The sequence below is a fragment of the Tympanuchus pallidicinctus genome, unplaced genomic scaffold (genome assembly GCF_026119805.1).
Source record: "Tympanuchus pallidicinctus isolate F22 unplaced genomic scaffold, pur_lepc_1.0 scaffold29, whole genome shotgun sequence".
NCBI lineage: Eukaryota > Metazoa > Chordata > Aves > Galliformes > Phasianidae > Tympanuchus > Tympanuchus pallidicinctus.
In genome coordinates this window covers 3,823,183-3,840,862 of record NW_026294746.1, presented here as the reverse complement: position 1 = coordinate 3,840,862, position 17,680 = coordinate 3,823,183, and the positions used below count along the sequence as shown (strand labels likewise).

The following is a 17,680-nucleotide window of genomic DNA, read 5'->3' as shown; positions in this document are numbered from 1 at the left end:
GGCCCCAGTGCATAGTAGGGGGAGCAGGATGTGTGTTTTAGGGCTCTGAGCCCTGGGGACAGCGGGAACCTTCCCCAGCATCATCCCTGTGCCAGGAGCCCGCTGCTCTGTGAGCTGTGACTGCGGCCGTGCTGGAGCTGGGCCGTGTGTTCCGGGCGCACAGGGAGCAGCCAAAACCATTCACGCTTCCCTCGCTCTCTGCTGCGCTGTGATTGTTATTGATTGGCTTTGCTGTTCTCGGCACTTTGTGCTTTTTGAGCTGTGCATGGCCTGCCCCCGATTTGATTTTTTTAATTATTTTTTTTCTCCCCGTTCATGTGCCCCCAAGTGTTGCCTGTGGGGCAGGTGCAGGTCCCGGCATAGTGGCACCCAGCCTGTGGCCAGTGCTGTTAAATCCGTGGGCCTGCACTGTCCTTGCACCCCAACAAGGCAGAGGACTGTGTGCTCCCTGTGACTGGAGCAGGGTGGCTCCACCTGGGCCAAGTGTTGGGCCAGAGGATGGCACTAGGTGGCCGTGGGGCAAGAGACCGCTGTCCCCATTCAGCCCCAGCGCCGTCCCTGTCCCCACTGCCACCCCTGGTGGGGTCACTTTGATGGTGAGCGTGAGCCAAGCTCAAGGATAGAGCCCCCTGGACGGAGCCAAGGAGCCGCTGTATAAAAACCGCTGAGGTTTTCCTTTTCTGTACAGCGCGTTTCCCTAAATTGCCTTTGACTGTGTGCATCGCTAATGAAAGTTTATGCCCTTGTTAGAAGGACAGGCAGGTCCGTTCCAGTTAGGGCTGGGTCTATCCTTCTGCCAACTGCCCTCCCCGGCGCACACGCTCGCTCTCTCCCTAGTGAATAAGTGGAGGCTGTTATAAAAAAAAAAAAAAAAAAGAAAAAAAGAGGAGGGGAAAAAAAATTTCCATATTTGTGTAAGTTGCTTTAAAAGCATTTTATCATGTCATAAAAAAAAAGGAAAGTACTCTCGGAAATTGATCCTGCACACGAGCCCATTGGACAGAAGGACATCGGGATGTTAATGGCTATTTTGCTCCAGGGTGGCTTATTAAAAAATTTATACATAAATGCTTAAAATTGCATAAATTATTTAAAAAAAAAACATAGTAAGCAATTTGCAATCCCGATCCACTTTTCCTCTTCTGTCTTTCTCTCATCATTCTGTTCTTTCCTTCCCGTCTTTCTTACCTAAAAAAAAAAAATAATAATGTAATTCCTTCCCCCTCTTCTCGCCTGGCTCCCCTCCCGGTGTGAAGCTCCGAAATCAGCCGTGTCCGTGCGTGCAGTGAGCGGGGTGTGATGTGACAGCATGGGCCGGCAGAGCCCGGCGTGGGGGAACCGGCAGAAAGAGGGGGGAAGGCAAAAAGGCAAGGAAGAAGTTTGGATATGATGAGTGTTCCTCGCAGGCGTGGAATGTCACCCACATATCCTGGAGATTGTACTGGGGAGGTTTATGATGGTTTCCCATTGATTTGTTTCCCCGACGCAGCTGCCGACCTCTATTGAGGGACAAACATAATCAGCACTGACGCAAATTAGATGGTTATTCGTTTTGAAAATTGACAGAAAAACAATAAAAAAGATGAAATGCTCCCAAATCAATAGATATAATGAAATTCAAATAATCCGAGAGATGAGGTCTCCATGGCAACTGATAATGTGGAAAAGAAAACAATTTAATAAAGGACAGACACACTTTGAAAACAGATTGGGCAAAGGGAAGGCGGGGGGGCGCGGGAGCAGGGGGGCCGGGGCGGGGGGGCGGCGGGGAGCCGGCAGGCGCTGCCTCTGCGGTTGGCTGCTGGTGCGGCGGTGAAGGATCACTGTCCATCCCAAGGACGCTCGCCATAATTAAGAGAGGCTTTCGGTCCAGAAAGTGCAGATTCAGGTTTTAATACACAAAATTATTTCAGGAGCACTGAATCGGAAAGTCGTTTGTTATGACCTTCCTGAGAGGCCTGGAGCAGGGCATGTTGGAGGCGCGGCGGCTGAGCCAGCTGAGTTATGGCATATTTGTGTTTTTATAGTGCGGAGGGGAGGGGGGAAGGGGGGGAGAAGGTTAAACAGTATTTACAGCTCAGTTGTTTTCAGAAAGGAAAGAGAAATAGAGTTCATGAAAAGATGCGAGCGGAAGGGAGCGAGCGAGGGAGAGGTGCGGAGCCGTCTGGGGCACCAGCGGGGACACGGCCTGGGGGGTGCGCGGGGCCGGGGAGCAGCGGGCACCGAGAGGCTGTGCGCTCCCAGCACGGAGCAGAGCACGGCCGGCAGGGATCGCCAGCTGCTGAGCGTGCCGAGCTCACCGGAGCCTGCGGAGCGCTGCGTGCTGCGGGAGGTGCGCAGCGCGTGTCACCGTGCTGGGCTGTACCCGAGCGCTCACAGGTGTGGGATGTCGGTCTGTGCCGCTGTGCCGGCTCGCACATGGTGTGGCACCCATATAGCTGCATCGGTGTGCATGTGTGCGACCCACCGGTGCGTGGCCACGCTGCTGGGGATGGAGAATGGGGAGATGAGCTGCGATGGCCGGTGGGGAGAGCAGCGAAGGGCAGGGCATGGCCCCTGTGAGGCCACAGCAGTCAACTTTTCTCTCTGTTTCTCAGCGGTGCAGCAAGCATCCTGTTCCCCAGCAATGAGGGCTGAGCTTCAGGGTGCTGAAGATGCTCTTTTGCTGCCTCCCGGTGAGCGTAGGGCCCTAGCTGAGGAGCCTGGAGCTCACCCATAGGGGCAGCCCCACACCCAGGCCCTGTGTGCCCCATTGCATCTCACCCATCTCTTGGCTTCTTCCCCTCTGTTCCCCACAACCTGTGGGCGGATTGATGGCAGGGCCGTGATGTCAGCAGGCCCGCGTGATTTATGGACTTAGTTAGGCTGAGTGAGGCTACTTAGGATAGTAAACCTTTTCACTGAGCTAAAAAATTAATAATAAATAAAAAAGGCGAGGACGAGGAGCTGCAGGTGCTTCTCTCAGCTCCGTGCCACCTGAAGGAACAGCCCTGAAGCCTGGGGGCTGCATGCAGGCCTGCACAGCACCCAGAGCAGCAAACTGGAGCGTTCCATCACCGGCCCTGCACTGAAAGTGCCTCCAGTAGAGGCTCTCCAGCAAGTGCCTCCTGCTGCTGCTTCTGGGCTCGTGGCAGCCCCCAAGCTCAGTGCTGGGCTGTGGGACAAGGAGGGACGGCCGGGACCAGCTCACTCCTAGTGTGAGGTCTGCACTGCCTTCTTCTCCCTGGCCAGTGATATATGGCATAAATTAGGCCTCTGAAGGGGGATACTGCATCCTTAAGAAGAAATATGTCCTCATTTTTCTTAAACACCGTTTGCACTGAGTGAAATGTTTAGAAGGGACGCTGAGGGATAACTTTATTTCTTACTAGGGAGTTCAGAGCCGTTCAGTTAAACCCATAAAACACTGGGAGTAGGGAAGCTGACAGCCTGCCCGTGCATTAGAAAAGCCATTACTCATCTGGGGAAATTCGCCCCATGCTGGAGCCTGGCGTTGCCAATGGGGTGCTATGGGGCAGGACACAGGATCACCTCCTGCGGCCGTCCCAGGGCTCAGGCAGGGCACTAGGCGTGCAGGAGGCTCAGGGTGAGCTCAGAGATCCCGATATTCTTAGAATCATAGCATCATTAAGGTTGGAACAGAACTCGAAGATCGCAAAGCTTGACCCCAACCCGTCCCCTCTGTGCCCACTAACCACGTACCTCAGTGAAAGGTGTGGGATTCAGCTGTGTGGGTCTTCATCCTCACTCCTCCTCTGCACAGAGAGCTGGGGGCTGGCAGAGACACTGTGCCAGGGCTCCTGGCCTTGAACCTCCTGCTTTGACCCCTGAAACTGAACTTCCTTACAGAGCAAGGAGTGAGAGCCAGGAGCCCTGCGGCTTCTCGGGGGCAGCAATGGCAGTTTCTGCCCTGGATGAGGGCTGGCATTGAGCTGGGGCGGTGGCATGGCTCCTCACCCTGCCCGCAGCCACCCGAGGGGACGGAGCTGCAGGTGCCCCACATTCCGCTCAGTGCTTTATTTGGAGGTCTGACACCAAAAGATTTAATATTTGTTTGAAATGAGAAACAGTCCTCAAATGAATTTGGAGAGCCTGGGAATTAATGTTGGCCCCCCCTCCCTCCACATACACACACAAACACACACACGCACGCGCGTGTGCGCTCCCCTCCCCATCGTCTCAGCCCCCCCCTTTCAATTTCTGAAGCCTGCTGATTTGAATATTTATAAATATCAGTAAATTATTTATTGTAGCAATCTGCTGTGCCATTTCACCAATCGCCGTTAACACTTTAGGGCTCACTCTTGAGGCGGACGCGGCTGCAGGGAGCGGGCGTGGGGGTGGCAGAGGCCAGGCTCACACCAACTGCAGGCTGCATGGTGCGAGGGGGTTCAGCTCTGCGTGGGGCACAAGGCGACCTGGGGCAGAACTGTGTGCTTGGGATGATGGGAGGGGACATGGACAGTGAGGCTGGCTTGTGGCTGCAGCACCCTGCAGGCTTTGAGAACCGTGCTGCAGCTCGAGGACTTCCCTTTGCCCCTTGCTGGATGGGCAGCACAGCGCAGTGCAGTGGGGAAGGCAGGAGGATGGCTCACTGTGCTGTGCTGCTCCTCTGTGTGCACCCAGGGCTTCCCCTCGCTCCATGCCGACATGTGGGCAGGACGCAGGGCTGCTAAAGAGCCTCACTGAAGTCCCCAAGGCCAGGCAGAAGAGGCAGCATCCACTAATCCAAGGTCATTTCCTGGGCTAAAAGCAATAAAATGTTTTATTGATAAACCAGAGAGGGGAAAGCACACACACTGCATCCACTCTCACACCGTGGCTGGGCTGGGGCTGCCTGGGCTGGCGCAGGGCTCCAGTGCCAGGGGAGATGTCCCTGCAGGGGCTGTGCCCGGCTGCTATGCACCGCTCTGGGCATGGCTGGGGCACGGCTGCGGCTTTCTGCTGCCATGCTGGACTCGAACCACAGTGGTTAAAAAAAGAAAAGGCCATGCAGCTTGTGGGCCCTCCTTCCCTCCCCCTCCCCGCCCCAAATAATACTGTTAATAATTAATCGAATGAGAGCTTGCAGCTCCTGGAAAGCTGGCGCTGGGACCTCCCTCCTGAACGGAGCTGCTCAGCTGGGCTGAAAACTCTTCAATAAGAATATGAAAGCTCCATCTGTTCGACGTGCCCGGCCCTCTGAAGTGCCGCCGCGCTGGCCCTCCCCATCCTGTGCCCCATCCCATGGCATAGCCCTGAGCCCTCCTGCCCTGCCCCACCCCACGGGGTTTCCATCCCCGGGCTCAGCACCCCTCTCTTCCACACCGGGGTCCTTTGTGTCCCCAGCCCAAAGCACTGCTGGGTGCTGTGCTCCTCCTTGAAGGGAGCGATGTCCTGAGGATGGTGCAGGGCAGCCGGTGTCTGGTGGCAGGGCGTGGGGAGGGGGTGGCAGGCATGCTGCCGGTGGCATTGTTTTCAGAGGAAGCACTCAGTGTAAATAGAGCATGTGGGAGAGTTCGTCCTGGGCAGAGATGAAAAGTCCCCGTGACAGGCTCAGGTTATAAATGGCTTCCTCGGATTGATGCAAAATCAAAACATTTCTATTTGGAAGAAGAAAATGAAGGGGGATGTTTACTTAGCTGGGAATCTTTAAACAGCACAGTGCGGACGTGGGGTGACCTGGCGGGTTGTGGAGTGGGGAGGGGGCTGGGGCAGGGACTCCTGGATCCAGGGCCTCCTGCTGCCCCCCTACCTGGACGTGTGAGGATGCTCTGCTCCCCTCCAGCCCCAGTGCCGTTCTCAGTGGTTCTCTGCCAGCCGGGTTTCCCTTCCCTGTTGGAAGTTGTCAGCCTAAAGGAGAAATGCAGATACTGCCAATGTCCCTGTTGCCCCAGAGACGAGGAGATCAGGGATGGGGAGATAGAGATGCACCGGCTTGCTGAGAGCTGGCGGCAGAGTTGCAGGAGGAGGGGGGAGTTCTGATTCCCTGCAGTCATACAGGCACAGGTGGGATGGAGAGATGGTCTTTGGGAGGGTTGGCTTGGTAGATCATGGGAAAGGTACGTCTTCTAAACTTGCTTTATTTTTAACTCAGACTTCACAGAAAGATGCCCAGATTGTTAAAGAAGAGCATCGCCGTGCTAAAAATAAGCAGTCAAGCACAGGAGAGGGGACAGGAGAGGTGCAAGAGGGAAAGGCAGGAGCTGGGGGGCCAGAGGGACAGGATTGGGGTGTGTGTGCCACGGGGCCAGGACTAGAAGACAAGTTGCAGGCTCCCTGGAGCTGCTGCGTACGCAGCAAGTGCAGCCTCGGGAACGTCTGCTCCCCTCTTCCTTTGGATAAATATTTATATATTCATTTGCCGTCTGGTGCGCTCACTTGGCTGCTCACCTCCAGCCCAGCATAATGGGACCTGCCGTGCCTGCGGGGTGGGGGCAGTGGGTGGCTGCGTGCCTCCCTCCCTGCACCCATCACGCCGGCTGTCCTGATTGCCAGGACAAGGAAGCACCGGGGTCACTGGCTGCCCTGGCCCCGGCCACCTGCCCCACCGCACTGCTGGCCCCCCGCCGAGTGCACACAGTGAGCTGTCGGGGTCCTGGCCAGGCTCCAGCTGGAGCTCACAGCAGCCTCCCCAGAGTCCCAGCACGGTACTGCTGCGCACGGGAGCGGCCGGCACTTTCTGCCCTAAATAGAGCGGGAATGTGATGGGAAAGGAAGGTGCCAACATGCAGAGACTTCGGCAGCATTGCGGGCGCCCATCTGTAGGCACGAGGCTGTGTGCGGGGGGGGGGGGGAGGTGTGAAAGGGAGACGCTTGGGGAGGTGTGCGGGGATGCCTGGGGGAGATGGGATGCTGTAAGCCACACGTGTGTGGCTCACACCTGCTGCTGTTGCAGGCGCATGGCTGGGAGCTGCTCTTGCTCCTGCAGGGATGCAGTTGGGGCAGAGGGGGGATGCATTCGGGACATTAGGAAAGCGTTTTGTCTCACTTTGTGTGGGAGGCCGATAGATTTGTCAGGGGGGTATTCCTGCAGCCTGTGACGGGGAAGCGTGTCTGAAGCTGTCAGGAGTTTACGCTAAGCAGCCACTCTCTGGCTCTTGGACAGCAGGTCTAAAGTTTCAGTGTGTTTGTATTGGGCTGTCATGTTACGGGATTAGGGGCTGTCACGATGGCTTCTGGGTGCGTTGTAGGGGGTCTGATTAATCTCTTTGCTTCTGTGGAGCAGCACCTCCCTGTCGCAGCACGCAGGGACCCAGGAGCCCCTGCTGACACCTCTGCTTTGGGACCCGTCACCCTGCTCACTCTGAGTGCCTCTCACAGGGACTGTAAATAAAAAGAGAAATGAGACAACGCAGCTGGTTTAGAATCAGGTTTTCGCTGTGGTGTTTTTTTTTTTTTTTTTTTTTTTTTGTGATTGAATCCTGTTAATTGTTGGTGAGGTGCAATTATGTGAGTGACTCTGTGATAGGGACCGTTTAGTTCAAGCTTCTCCATGACCTTGAAGTTAAGACCTCACCTTCTTCCTTTCTCCCCCCACGTTCCCTCACCCCTCCTTTACTAGCTGTCACATATGAATAAACTACATTAAAATAACAAACCTCCACTAATTAGCTGATTGTGCTGGGAAGTGTGAGAGCAGAATTTCCTGTGTGTGTGAGAGCAGAGCAAGCAGTCACAGGGGCTGATCAGCTGATGCCACCCCAGGCGGTTTGCTTCCATTGAGCTGCCTCACACCCAGCTCAGCACAGAGCTCCCATCACCCATATGGGTTCTCCCTACTGCATACTGGTTCTCTGCTCTCTGTACTGGTTCTCCGTGCCCCATAGTTGTTCTCCACTGAGCCTGTAAATCAAGGCTACAAAGTGAACTCACCACCCATACAGTGGGAAACTGTTACATGTGCTTGGAGCTGTGTCAATTTGGGCATGGGGCTGGGGGCAGGTAGTGCTGCAGGATGAAGGCTTCCAACAGACCAGCTGCATTCACTTGCCTGAGGTGTTGGGGCTTTCTGAGCCAAGCTCAATCTCAGCACCAGCTCCAGCCTCCATTGAGGCCCTCTGTTGGGAACAGAGGTCGGGAGCACCAACTCTGCAGCCCAAGCCTCAGCTCTGAGCTTAGAAAGACTCCATCCCATCCTTCCTGGGACAAGAGGCCTGTGTGAAGGCCTGTGGGTTGGGAACGGTCATTTCTGATCCCTCTAATGCCCTTCCTCGCTTCTTTCCCCTCTCTCCTTCCAGCTGAAAGAACTATATGCACTGACGCAACCTCAGGAAAACCCACAATGGCTGCCAAGCGCAAAGGCGGCCTGAAGCTAAATGCAATCTGTGCCAAGCTGAGCCGCCAGGTTGTCTTCGACCACGGGGGAGCCGAGCAGGCGCGTGCGGACAAAGGGCCGCAGCGGGAGAGCAGCAACAAGGATCTGCCTCAGCCCGGGACCAAGGAGTCAGGGACTGAGTTTTCAGACGGACTCAGCCACGTGCAGAAGATCGAGGAGGACAAGAGGAGGGAGGTGATCGAGAAGTGGGTGAACGGGGAGTACGAGGAGCCTTTGCTGGGGCGGGCCGAGGGCAAGGAATGCCGGGGCGCCGAGGGTGCGGAGGTGCCGCCTGAAGGGGTCTACATGGTGCAGCCCAAGGGCTGCAGCGACGAGGAGGACAACGGGGACGAGGCAGACGCGCTGCGGGGCTCGCAGGATGGCACATTCCTGGACGACAGGGATTCCGACGGGGCGGCCTCCAAGGATGACGCGTACCGGGCCTCCAGCGAGGCGGCCTCCAAGCTGGGAACCACCTCAGGTAAGGCCCTGCCACCCACCCCTGCATGGGGCGGTGACTTGGCCACACGTTTCGAGGGAAAGGCGAAGCTTCTGCTGGGTGTGTTTGCCCAGGAGAGGGCTAGAGACCCCGAGTCCCCTAGCAGAGGCCTGCCTGGCTGCTGGGTGTTTTGCTTTTGGGAATGTGACCATTTTGTCTCTGCTTCAGAGTACCCTCCCTTAGCGGGGTGGATGTGTCTGGGTCTCTTCCCAGACCACAGATCCAATGGTAGAGTAGATCTTCCCTAGGTTTGTTCTCACACAGAGTGTGTAAGCGTGCTTGTGCCCACCAGTTGACTTTACCCAGCAGTGATACCCTCTAAGCTGAAAGCTGACCGTGGGACCCAAGGGCTGTACAAAAAAGAAACCTCTAACAGATGCCCAGCCCCTCACCCAGTCAAGCTCCATCACTGCTTCCCCTCTTCCCCAGTGGCTGCTGCCACCCAGCATTGGCCCCTCCACGAGGGCTGCCCTGGCACTCCTGCCTTGTTAGGGGTAATACACAGCAGCTCCATCTCCTGCCCAGCAGAGCTGCTCTTCTCAAAACTGCGCAGCCCCCATTTCTGAACTGGGCGCTGACTTGGATGTCGTTGCAAAGAGTCTTCCCCCAGCCTATGTGTGCATTTCCTATTTTCATATAGCTCACATCTTATTTCTTTACCTCATTCAAAATCTGTGTTCAGCCACAGCTACTGGGGAAAACCCCAGCTGAGTTTCTTGCTCGTTTTCTGATATGCGGACCCCCAGATTGATTTTTTGGGGCCATATTAGTGCTAAGCTTCAGAAGAAGCTTAGGACAGATTGAATTCTCTCTATTAGGGCAGCAGCTCCCTCCCCCTGATTTGTCACTCGGCTGGGTTGGATCTATAATTGAAAGATCCCCCCCTAATCTGCTCCACCTGTGTGCACCCTCCCCTGATCTCAGCACTTTGTGAATCCATCAAACTTTCCTCCTTTTGTGTGTGCCTGTGTTTTCCTCCTCCTGTTAATAATGCAGCCTAAACTCATCTCCGTCTGTCCGTTCCCCTTCTGGAGAGGCACATTCTCTAGTCTTCACGAGTTCAGTGGCAGCGCACATAATTATGCATATAAGATATAAACAGAGCTGTTTAATTATCCTTCGCCACATCAGTGACAGAGTAATTAACAAACATTGCAAGATCAATGAGGAAAAGTGTGACCTTCAGTTTCCTTTGATAGGAAAGCCCTTGTCGTTCCCAGACACAAGGTGATTGTGCCTGGACTCAGTTTTCAGTTTGTTTTAATTCCCTTTAGCCTGCATTTGCAGCTTTTATTTGCCATGAAAACTAGAAGGAGGGGAACCTAGAATGTCAAAATACATTGCCAACCTGTGGAAAATGAGAAGGAACTGAGGTTTTTTGTCAGGTAGGAGTTAGTGATATGCCTTTCGTGGGCTGTGCTGTCAGAGGATTGCACAAAGATCTGTAAGCTGTCACTGGGGGCTGGACAGGGGGCAGGTAATGGCACGTGGGGTTCACATACGGAGCCACTCGGGGTTTGACATGCAGAGGACGTGCTGCTGGGTCTTGGTCGTCTGCTTCAGGAAGTCTGGTGTAAATGTGGATGGCAGCGATTCCCTGGAAAGCAGTGTGAAGGATCTGTTGTGCTGGAGAGGACAAAGTATTCCTGCCACCAGTGTCCCCTTCCAGGGTCATGCAGCAGGGCTTGCTGGGCATCACGCAGGAGTTTGCAGAGGCTTGCTCCGTGCTCTTTGGTCCTCATGCTTTGCAACAAGACAGCTGATGCCCATAGGGAACACTCAAGGACCGAGGAGTCGATGCTGAGCCTCACTGTGTGCCTCCAGGAGCTGCAGAGCCAGCGGCCGGCAAGAGATGTGTGTCAGCCTCCGACCTGCCCACACACACTGTTTCCTCATTCATTCACGCACCCTCTCCTGCACCCTGACTGACCCACGGTCCTCCACACACGTTTATATATAGCATTTACACTCCTGGTACAGGCTCTGACCGGGATCCCTTCCCACTGGGGGAATTTTCCTGCACAGTCCCCTGTTCTTCCCTCTGCCCATTACTTACACACTGTTCTAAAGCGGTCACCAGGAGCTTTCCTGTGTGCAGGTTTTCAAAGTTTTCTTAGCCTGTGGGCTGTCTCTCTCAGAAAGGGAGCAGTAGCCTTCAAAATATTCCTTTCAAAGGGAATATTTCTCTTCTAGATTTCCTGGGCAGAGCCCACTTGGAAGAATGTGCATGACAAGTGCCAGTTTCTCTTGCGTTATCCTACTGCCCCCAGATTTCCACGTCCCCCTCCCGAGCAGGATAAAGGACAGAGCCCTGGTTGGGATGCCCCATCCCCCAGGATCCAGACCTTGAGCTCCATTTGGGCTGTTTTGCTTTTCCTTCCATATATAGTGTGCTGCTGCAGGCTATTTTTAGCCCCTTTTTTGCTAGCTCCGGATCCTTTGTGATATGATAGCTGCTCTGAGACTCGCAGATCTCTGCTCTTTGGCAATGCCCACAAATGGAGAGCCGCAGCGAGGGGAGAGGGAGCCCTTTTGTTATCACACAGAAGGGGAGAGAAAAATGCGATGCAGGGGGAGGGCTGCTCACTTTTCACAGGGATTCGTTTCTCAGCCGCTTTTCTTCTGCTTCGCTTCTGTCTGCACATGGGTACGGGAGAGCTGTCTGTCTGCTCGGTAACAAGAGTGGGTTGGAAGGGTCTCAGGTTGGAACGCAAGAGCCCCCAGCCTTCTGCCTAGCTACAGAAACGTGGAGGTTGTCAGGGCTGTAGGGGTGTGTTGGTGGATGAGGGAAGGTGTGCTCTGTAGGCAGCGGGAGCTGGCCAAGGTTCCACCTAAACGTGGATGAGAAATGACAGCAACGCTCACAAAGCCGTTCATCGGGGGAGGTGTCGCAGAACCAAACCTGAGCAAAGGGAGACAGACAATGCGGGGTGTTGTGGGGGATGAGGGGATCAGATCTGGGGTGCTGAAACCTGAGCTCACGCTCACACTTTGCAAAACTCAGAAGATCTGAAAGCTCACCCTTCCCAATGGTCTTGGGTTGTGCATCTGAGCTCTGCACCAGTCTGGCCACAAGGCTTGTTATTGTGAATAGGGTACAAGGCTTGTTATTGGGCTCTGTGGGTCTGATTCTGTGTTTAACACCCCCAGGATGTGCAAGGACCAAAAGCTACATCCAGAGCCCCCACCTGCAGGGACACTGCTGCCCATTCTGTACCTGTCAGGATGCCTGTTCTGAAATTGGGCATCCCAAAATCCAATGCAGTTCTAACTGGCAGGTGATCTGGGGCTGAAGCAACCCCCAGCACTGGGCAGGGTGCCTGCAACGTGCTGCTTGCAGGCTGCAGCCATGTTCTGTGTGCGGCCTTTCTCACGTACCCGGGGAACTGGTGCAGCAGCAGTTCTGCTCTGTGAACTCAGCTGTGTCGAGCAGTATTGACACAGGAATGTGACCCTCACAGACACGCACATTTTAGTGCCTGCTCGAGGCAGTCTCTTCCTCCTCATAGTCCTGTGGAAGCAGATTTGTGCAAGCTGATGGCTGCTAAATTGTGAGATTGCTCATTGACTGGCACTTGTGCGTGCAGAAGTGCTTGTGTAAATGCATGCCCAGGCGTGTGGCATTGCAGGCTATCAGCTCCCCAGTTCGTAGGTTTGTTTTCATGCTTTGGGTCTGTTAACAACTTCTGTGGCTCGATGCCTTCTTTTCCAAAGCTGTGCTGTCTGGGTCTGAGCTTTGCACCCAGTGCCCAGACCCTCCACCTGCCTCCTGTGCCCCTGCTGGTGCTCCTGTGGTAGCCTGCCTACCCCAGAGCTCATGTGAGTGAATGGAAAGGATGATAGGGGAGGTCTGAAGGACTGCTGCACACAGTAAATCTTTACTCTGCAGGAGAAAGCAAGAGAGAGAGGAGGAGGAGGAGGAGGAGGAGGAGGAGGAGGAGGAGAAACACTGTGTCAGACTGAAGCCCAAATGAGTCCAAGCTGCCGCATCAGAACAATCTGTATTTCCTCTTTATACTGATATTGGGTGACCTCCAGATGTGTGTTCTTCCCCTGCTGGCCCAGGAAGGGGAACAGGGGAGGGAGAGAACCTGGGAAGAGCTTTTGCCTGGTCTCCTGGTGCCCCCAGGCAGAGCAGCCCCTCCTGCCCCTTTCCCACTCACTGGAGGGAGCGCACCTCCTCTCTCTGAAGCCCACATGGTGTGTCCTCAGCCCAAATGCTGATGGAGAGAATGCTGCATCCATTTGGCACCTGCGCAGGCTTTCCCCTTTTCTTGTACTGGGAGCTGTTCTTGGCTGCTCAGGATGCAGCCAGTAGGTTTCCACTGTCCTCACTGAATTGCTTTCCCTTGGCGTGTGGCAAGGAGAAACTCCCCAGTCATTGGGAGAAAGCGGGCTGAAGAGAACTGCAAGAAGGACTGCAGCGACCACTGGAACCATCCTGTCTTTGTCTTGGCTTCTCCACTCCTTTCCCTCTCTCCTTCCCACGAGCTGCTCAGGCATGCAGCCCTACCTTCCTTCATCCCCACCTCTTCTGCCTCCCTTGCCTGCTCAGCACCGCCCCACTCTGCCCTCTCCTGCTGCACCCCTATGGTCACCAGCACTGCGGCCCATCGCCGTGGGTCTGTCCATGCACACACACACTCACACAAGGACAGAACCGCATAAACCTCAGCATATTGGCATTGGTCTCACTTCCAGTAAAATTACTTTTTCTTCATATTAGGCCAAGGCGAGAGTGCAGAGACATTTATGAAACTTTGTTTAATGTACTGAAAAGCCATCGGCTAGAACATTTAGGAAATTGATTTTCCTGGCATTGATGAACTCTTTTTATTTTACCCCAGTATTAATTACTTTTTTTTTTAAAACAAATTAATTTAAGAGTCGTAAAACCTAACAAGTGAGCCAAACGTCAGTAGATCATGCTCCCCTCTCCTCCTAACCCCCCTCCTCGCTACCAGTGCTGGTATGGGAGGAGAAGAAAAATCAACCCCTTGCATGACTCTCTCCCTCTGGTTCTCTGCAGGGGAAGCTTCGTCGCTGCGAGATTACGCTGCCACCACCATGAATGAATTCTTGGGCATGTTTGGCTACGATGACCAGAACATGCGGGATGAGCTGGCCCGCAAGATCAGCTTCGACAAGCTGAACGCTGCTACCTCAGAGGCCACCGCAGCTGCAGCCTCTCTCCCTGGCGAGGACGCCATGAGCAAGCGAGCTCGATTCTCCAAGTACGAGGAGTACATCCGCAAGCTCAAGGCTGGAGAGCAGCTCTCCTGGCCCATGCACTTGGCCAAGTCTGAGGAGCTGGGCTCCAAGCTGGGCAAAGAAGCTTCCTCGGTGCTGGCGCAGCCCATTCGGCTGCCAGGTCCAGATGCCTCCATGCTGACGGAGACCAAAGCCACCATCCTGCCGCTGCCCTCTCCCAGCAGTTCCCAGATGCAGGGCCTGATGTCACGGGCCTCCAAATACGACTTCTTCATTCAGAAGCTGAAGACGGGTGAGAGCATCAGGCCACAGAACGGCAACACTTACAAGAAGGCCTCCAAGTATGACCTAGAAAACGTCAAGTACTTGCACCTTTTCAAGCCTGGGGAAGGCAGCCCAGACATGGGAGGAGCCATCGCCTTCAAGACAGGCAAGGTGGGCCGGCCTTCCAAGTACGATGTGAGGAACATTCAGAAACTCACTCAGGTGAAAGCTCCAACACCCAGCCTGGCCCCTGCTCCTCTCGCCAGCACCCCCAGCAGCACTCCCATGGCCGGCCCGGAGCAGGCTGTCTCCTTGCCATTCAACACTCCTGAGTACCTGAAGTCGACTTTCTCCAAGACAGACTCCATCACAACTGGAACAGTCTCTACAGTGAAGTAAGTGTCCTCCCACTGTTCTTAGCTTTGTGTTAGCGAGTGCATGGGTCAGTAGCAAATCATAGTCCGTGTACTGATACGTACTGCACTGTTAGTGAGATGTTTCTCTTTGCTCTCTGTGTCTGCTCCTGTCACACTCTCCATCTCTGTCTTGTGCTGAGGATGTGGCCTGCCCTCAGCAGTCACAGCCATGAATCCAGAGCCTGCTAGCTCCTGGGCTCGTATGCTGAAAGGAGAGATAAGGGGACATGGTGCTGTCAGCGCTCTGAGGTCAAGATCATAACTGCTTCCTTCCCTCTTCCTCCAGTGCCCCAGGCAGCCAGCCATGCTGTGAGAAACCGATTCTTGCTTCCATTTAACTCAGTGGCAAAACTGCTGAGTGATAGAGAGGGAGTCTTTGTATGTCCTGGAACATCCCGAACATTTCTGTGCCTAATTCCCATTGATTTTACAGGAATTAGGCATACATGTACTTTTATGGGACTGGGCCTGTGTCTTCTCAGTGTGCTTGTTCCTTACACAAATGGATGTGATTCAGTTACCCTGCAGACTGGGCAAACTCATTAGCCCAAATACCACTAATGACCTCTTACACATTGCTGGCAATCTCTGCAGTGATGCCATTGACTGAATAGAGATAGTCAACGGCCTTGCCAAACTTTGTATTACTGTGTAGTTTGGCTTCCCAAGGTGGCAGCTGTAGAAGAGCTGCACGCATACCCGAGGGGCACAGACACAACTGCACAGTGCATGTACCAGGGATGACTGCGTTTAAATGCCATGGTGCAGTGAGAGTGCCAGGGCTGATATGGGTCTTTCTGTCATGAGAATCTTTTGAAAAAGAGTCAAACTGCGTAAAAAACCTTCTGATTTGACATGCCACTGATTTATCAGTGCCACATTTCCCTGACTGATGCGCAGAGCTGGTGATCCTGCCTTTGTGAGAGGCAGCCATGCCCCAGCTGCCTGCAGACAGATGTGGGAGCTCTGTGGTTAGGGTCAAGAAAGGGTAAAAGATTATTATCTGACCCCCCCTGTGAGAAGAACCTGGTACGTGCTCCAGATGGCAGGCAGGGACTGCTATTACTAAAGAACACGGCTGTAAATATTCCTGTAGGCACCGTGCCTTGTTGTGATGGGTGACGTGGCCAGAGCCTCTGTGCCTGCAGTATCCTGAGCACTCAGCTGCTCAGTGGTCACCGCGTGGAGGCTGTGAGCCTCCATCTGCCTGGGGATTCCAGTTTGATTTCCTTTCTCGTGCTCACATGGAACTCGGAAGTGGCTCTGGTCCTTCTCCTCCGGGCTGCTTGCTACAGACAGGCTTCTGTGATTAAAGAAGGCAACCTGCTGGCTGTGCTAACTTCTCTCTGGGACCTGGTTTTCCATTCAGTCCCCACTGAAACCCAGTAACCTGGCAGGAATTGTGCATATCCACATATACCACAGGTTGAAACTCAACCATTCAATGCTAGGAACTCGTCTACCTGCTCTGAGTAAACCTGGGCAAAGGTGTCCTTGTTGAAGCCAGGATTGTGCTGATGGGCCAATATGTCTCAAATGGGCTTAGCCTGCCCTGGAGCTTTTTTTCCTCTTGCAGAACTCAGCGAGGATGTAATTTTTATGTTTCCAATTGGTGCCAAGAAACCTAAGCTCATGTGGCATGGGTGTTCGGTTGGTTTTTAGAGATTAAAATAAATGCCTCTGCTGCCCCATCTGTGTAAACATGGGCAGTGTTGCAAGGTGCTTTGGGGAGGCCTCTGTCTTCATGTGGCCATCCCTGGTTTGCAGACGGCGTGTGGTCACCTCCCTCTTGGTGTGTGGTGCTGTGCAGAAGCAAGGAGCTGTGCCTGCCCCTGCTGCTGACCAGCTCTGTCCTCTGTTTCTCCCTAGGAATGGATTACCCACTGACAAACCCACCGTCAGCGAAGATGTAAATATTTACCAGAAGTATATTGCCAGGTAGGCAAAACTGTCTTCTTTCTTGGTGAGAGGGCTGGGAGAAAGAGGGTAGAATGAGCCTTGGAGAGATGAGGTTTGTCCATCTGGCCCAAGTGTTTAAAACCAGCTGCTGGCACTTCCATTTCCTTCTGGCATCTGCGCTCACTCTGTTCCCCTGCTCGGGATAGCAGTAGCTGTGAGAGGTGTACAGGCATGCCAAGAGCGTGCTCGGCTCCCCAGAGCTGCTAGACTTGTGACAAATAGTGGAAAAATGTTTCACTGCAGAAGCCTGTGATGTAAATGGGAGCGCCGTGTCTCAGCTGTCACTCTGTGCCCCTTGCTGTGCCAGTTCCAGCCTTTTCCCCCGCTGTGTCCGTGCCCAGTGGAGGCAGAAGGACATGTCGTCTTCAGAGCACAGGCTGGGAGGAATCCACAAGTGAATCGAGGTTGGGCAGCTCTCAGAACCAGAAGGGGATATTCTGCAGCTCTGTTACTTGAAAACCCTCGCTGGCTGTGTGCAGTCTGGGGCACCTTGGCTGAGCTCTGGCCAAGCAGGAATGAGCAGTGCTGAAAAGGAGCCCAAGCTGCAGCGGTGGCACAGAGTAATGCCATCAGAGCCAGAGGGAGAGAGGAGATTATTGCAGAACACCTGCCTGCTTTGGAGCTCGTCAGCCTCTGCTCCCAGCCCCTGAATCCTCCTTTGGTGCTGTCGAGGAGCTCACCGTGAGAGCCCCTTGTGTACAGAGCCACACCAGCGAGCACTTCTCTCCACAAATGCAGCTGAAGGATTTGTTCCCACCAGCACATGGGGAACAGGAGGGGAGGGGAATGTGCACTGTGCTTCCCCATCTTGCCCAAGACTGTGGGGGCTTCCTGGGGGAGCCAGCTGCAGGGGAGCTGCAGGGAGGATTGGGCACATGGGCAGGGCAGGAGGGTGGGAGCAAGCGATGCCCCTGGAGCCCCTTTGCCCACATGCCTTCTGGAGCAGAAGGGGGGCAGGAGGCCACTCGCGTGCAGCTCCTCTGGTGCACGCAGCAGCTCCCCACCTCCTGGGAGGGCACAGGAAGGAAAGCAGGC

General features: G+C 54.4%; 1 protein-coding gene across 6 annotated transcripts in view; it reads left to right on the top strand.

Annotated features, from left to right (window-relative positions):
• The window catches only part of CASZ1 (castor zinc finger 1), a 148,291-nt gene that overhangs the window by 96,669 nt on the left and 33,942 nt on the right, over positions 1 to 17,680 (top strand). For 5 of the 6 annotated variants that reach the window (XM_052691425.1, XM_052691426.1, XM_052691424.1 and 2 more), the window contains 3 exons: positions 8,220 to 8,777; positions 13,825 to 14,665; positions 16,556 to 16,624. In XM_052691425.1, coding sequence (XP_052547385.1) covers positions 8,220 to 8,777; positions 13,825 to 14,665; positions 16,556 to 16,624 — 1,468 coding nt within the window. Of the gene's footprint in view, positions 1 to 8,219; positions 8,778 to 13,824; positions 14,666 to 16,555; positions 16,625 to 17,680 lie in introns of those variants that run through there. The other variant, XM_052691428.1, reaches the window with a different exon arrangement.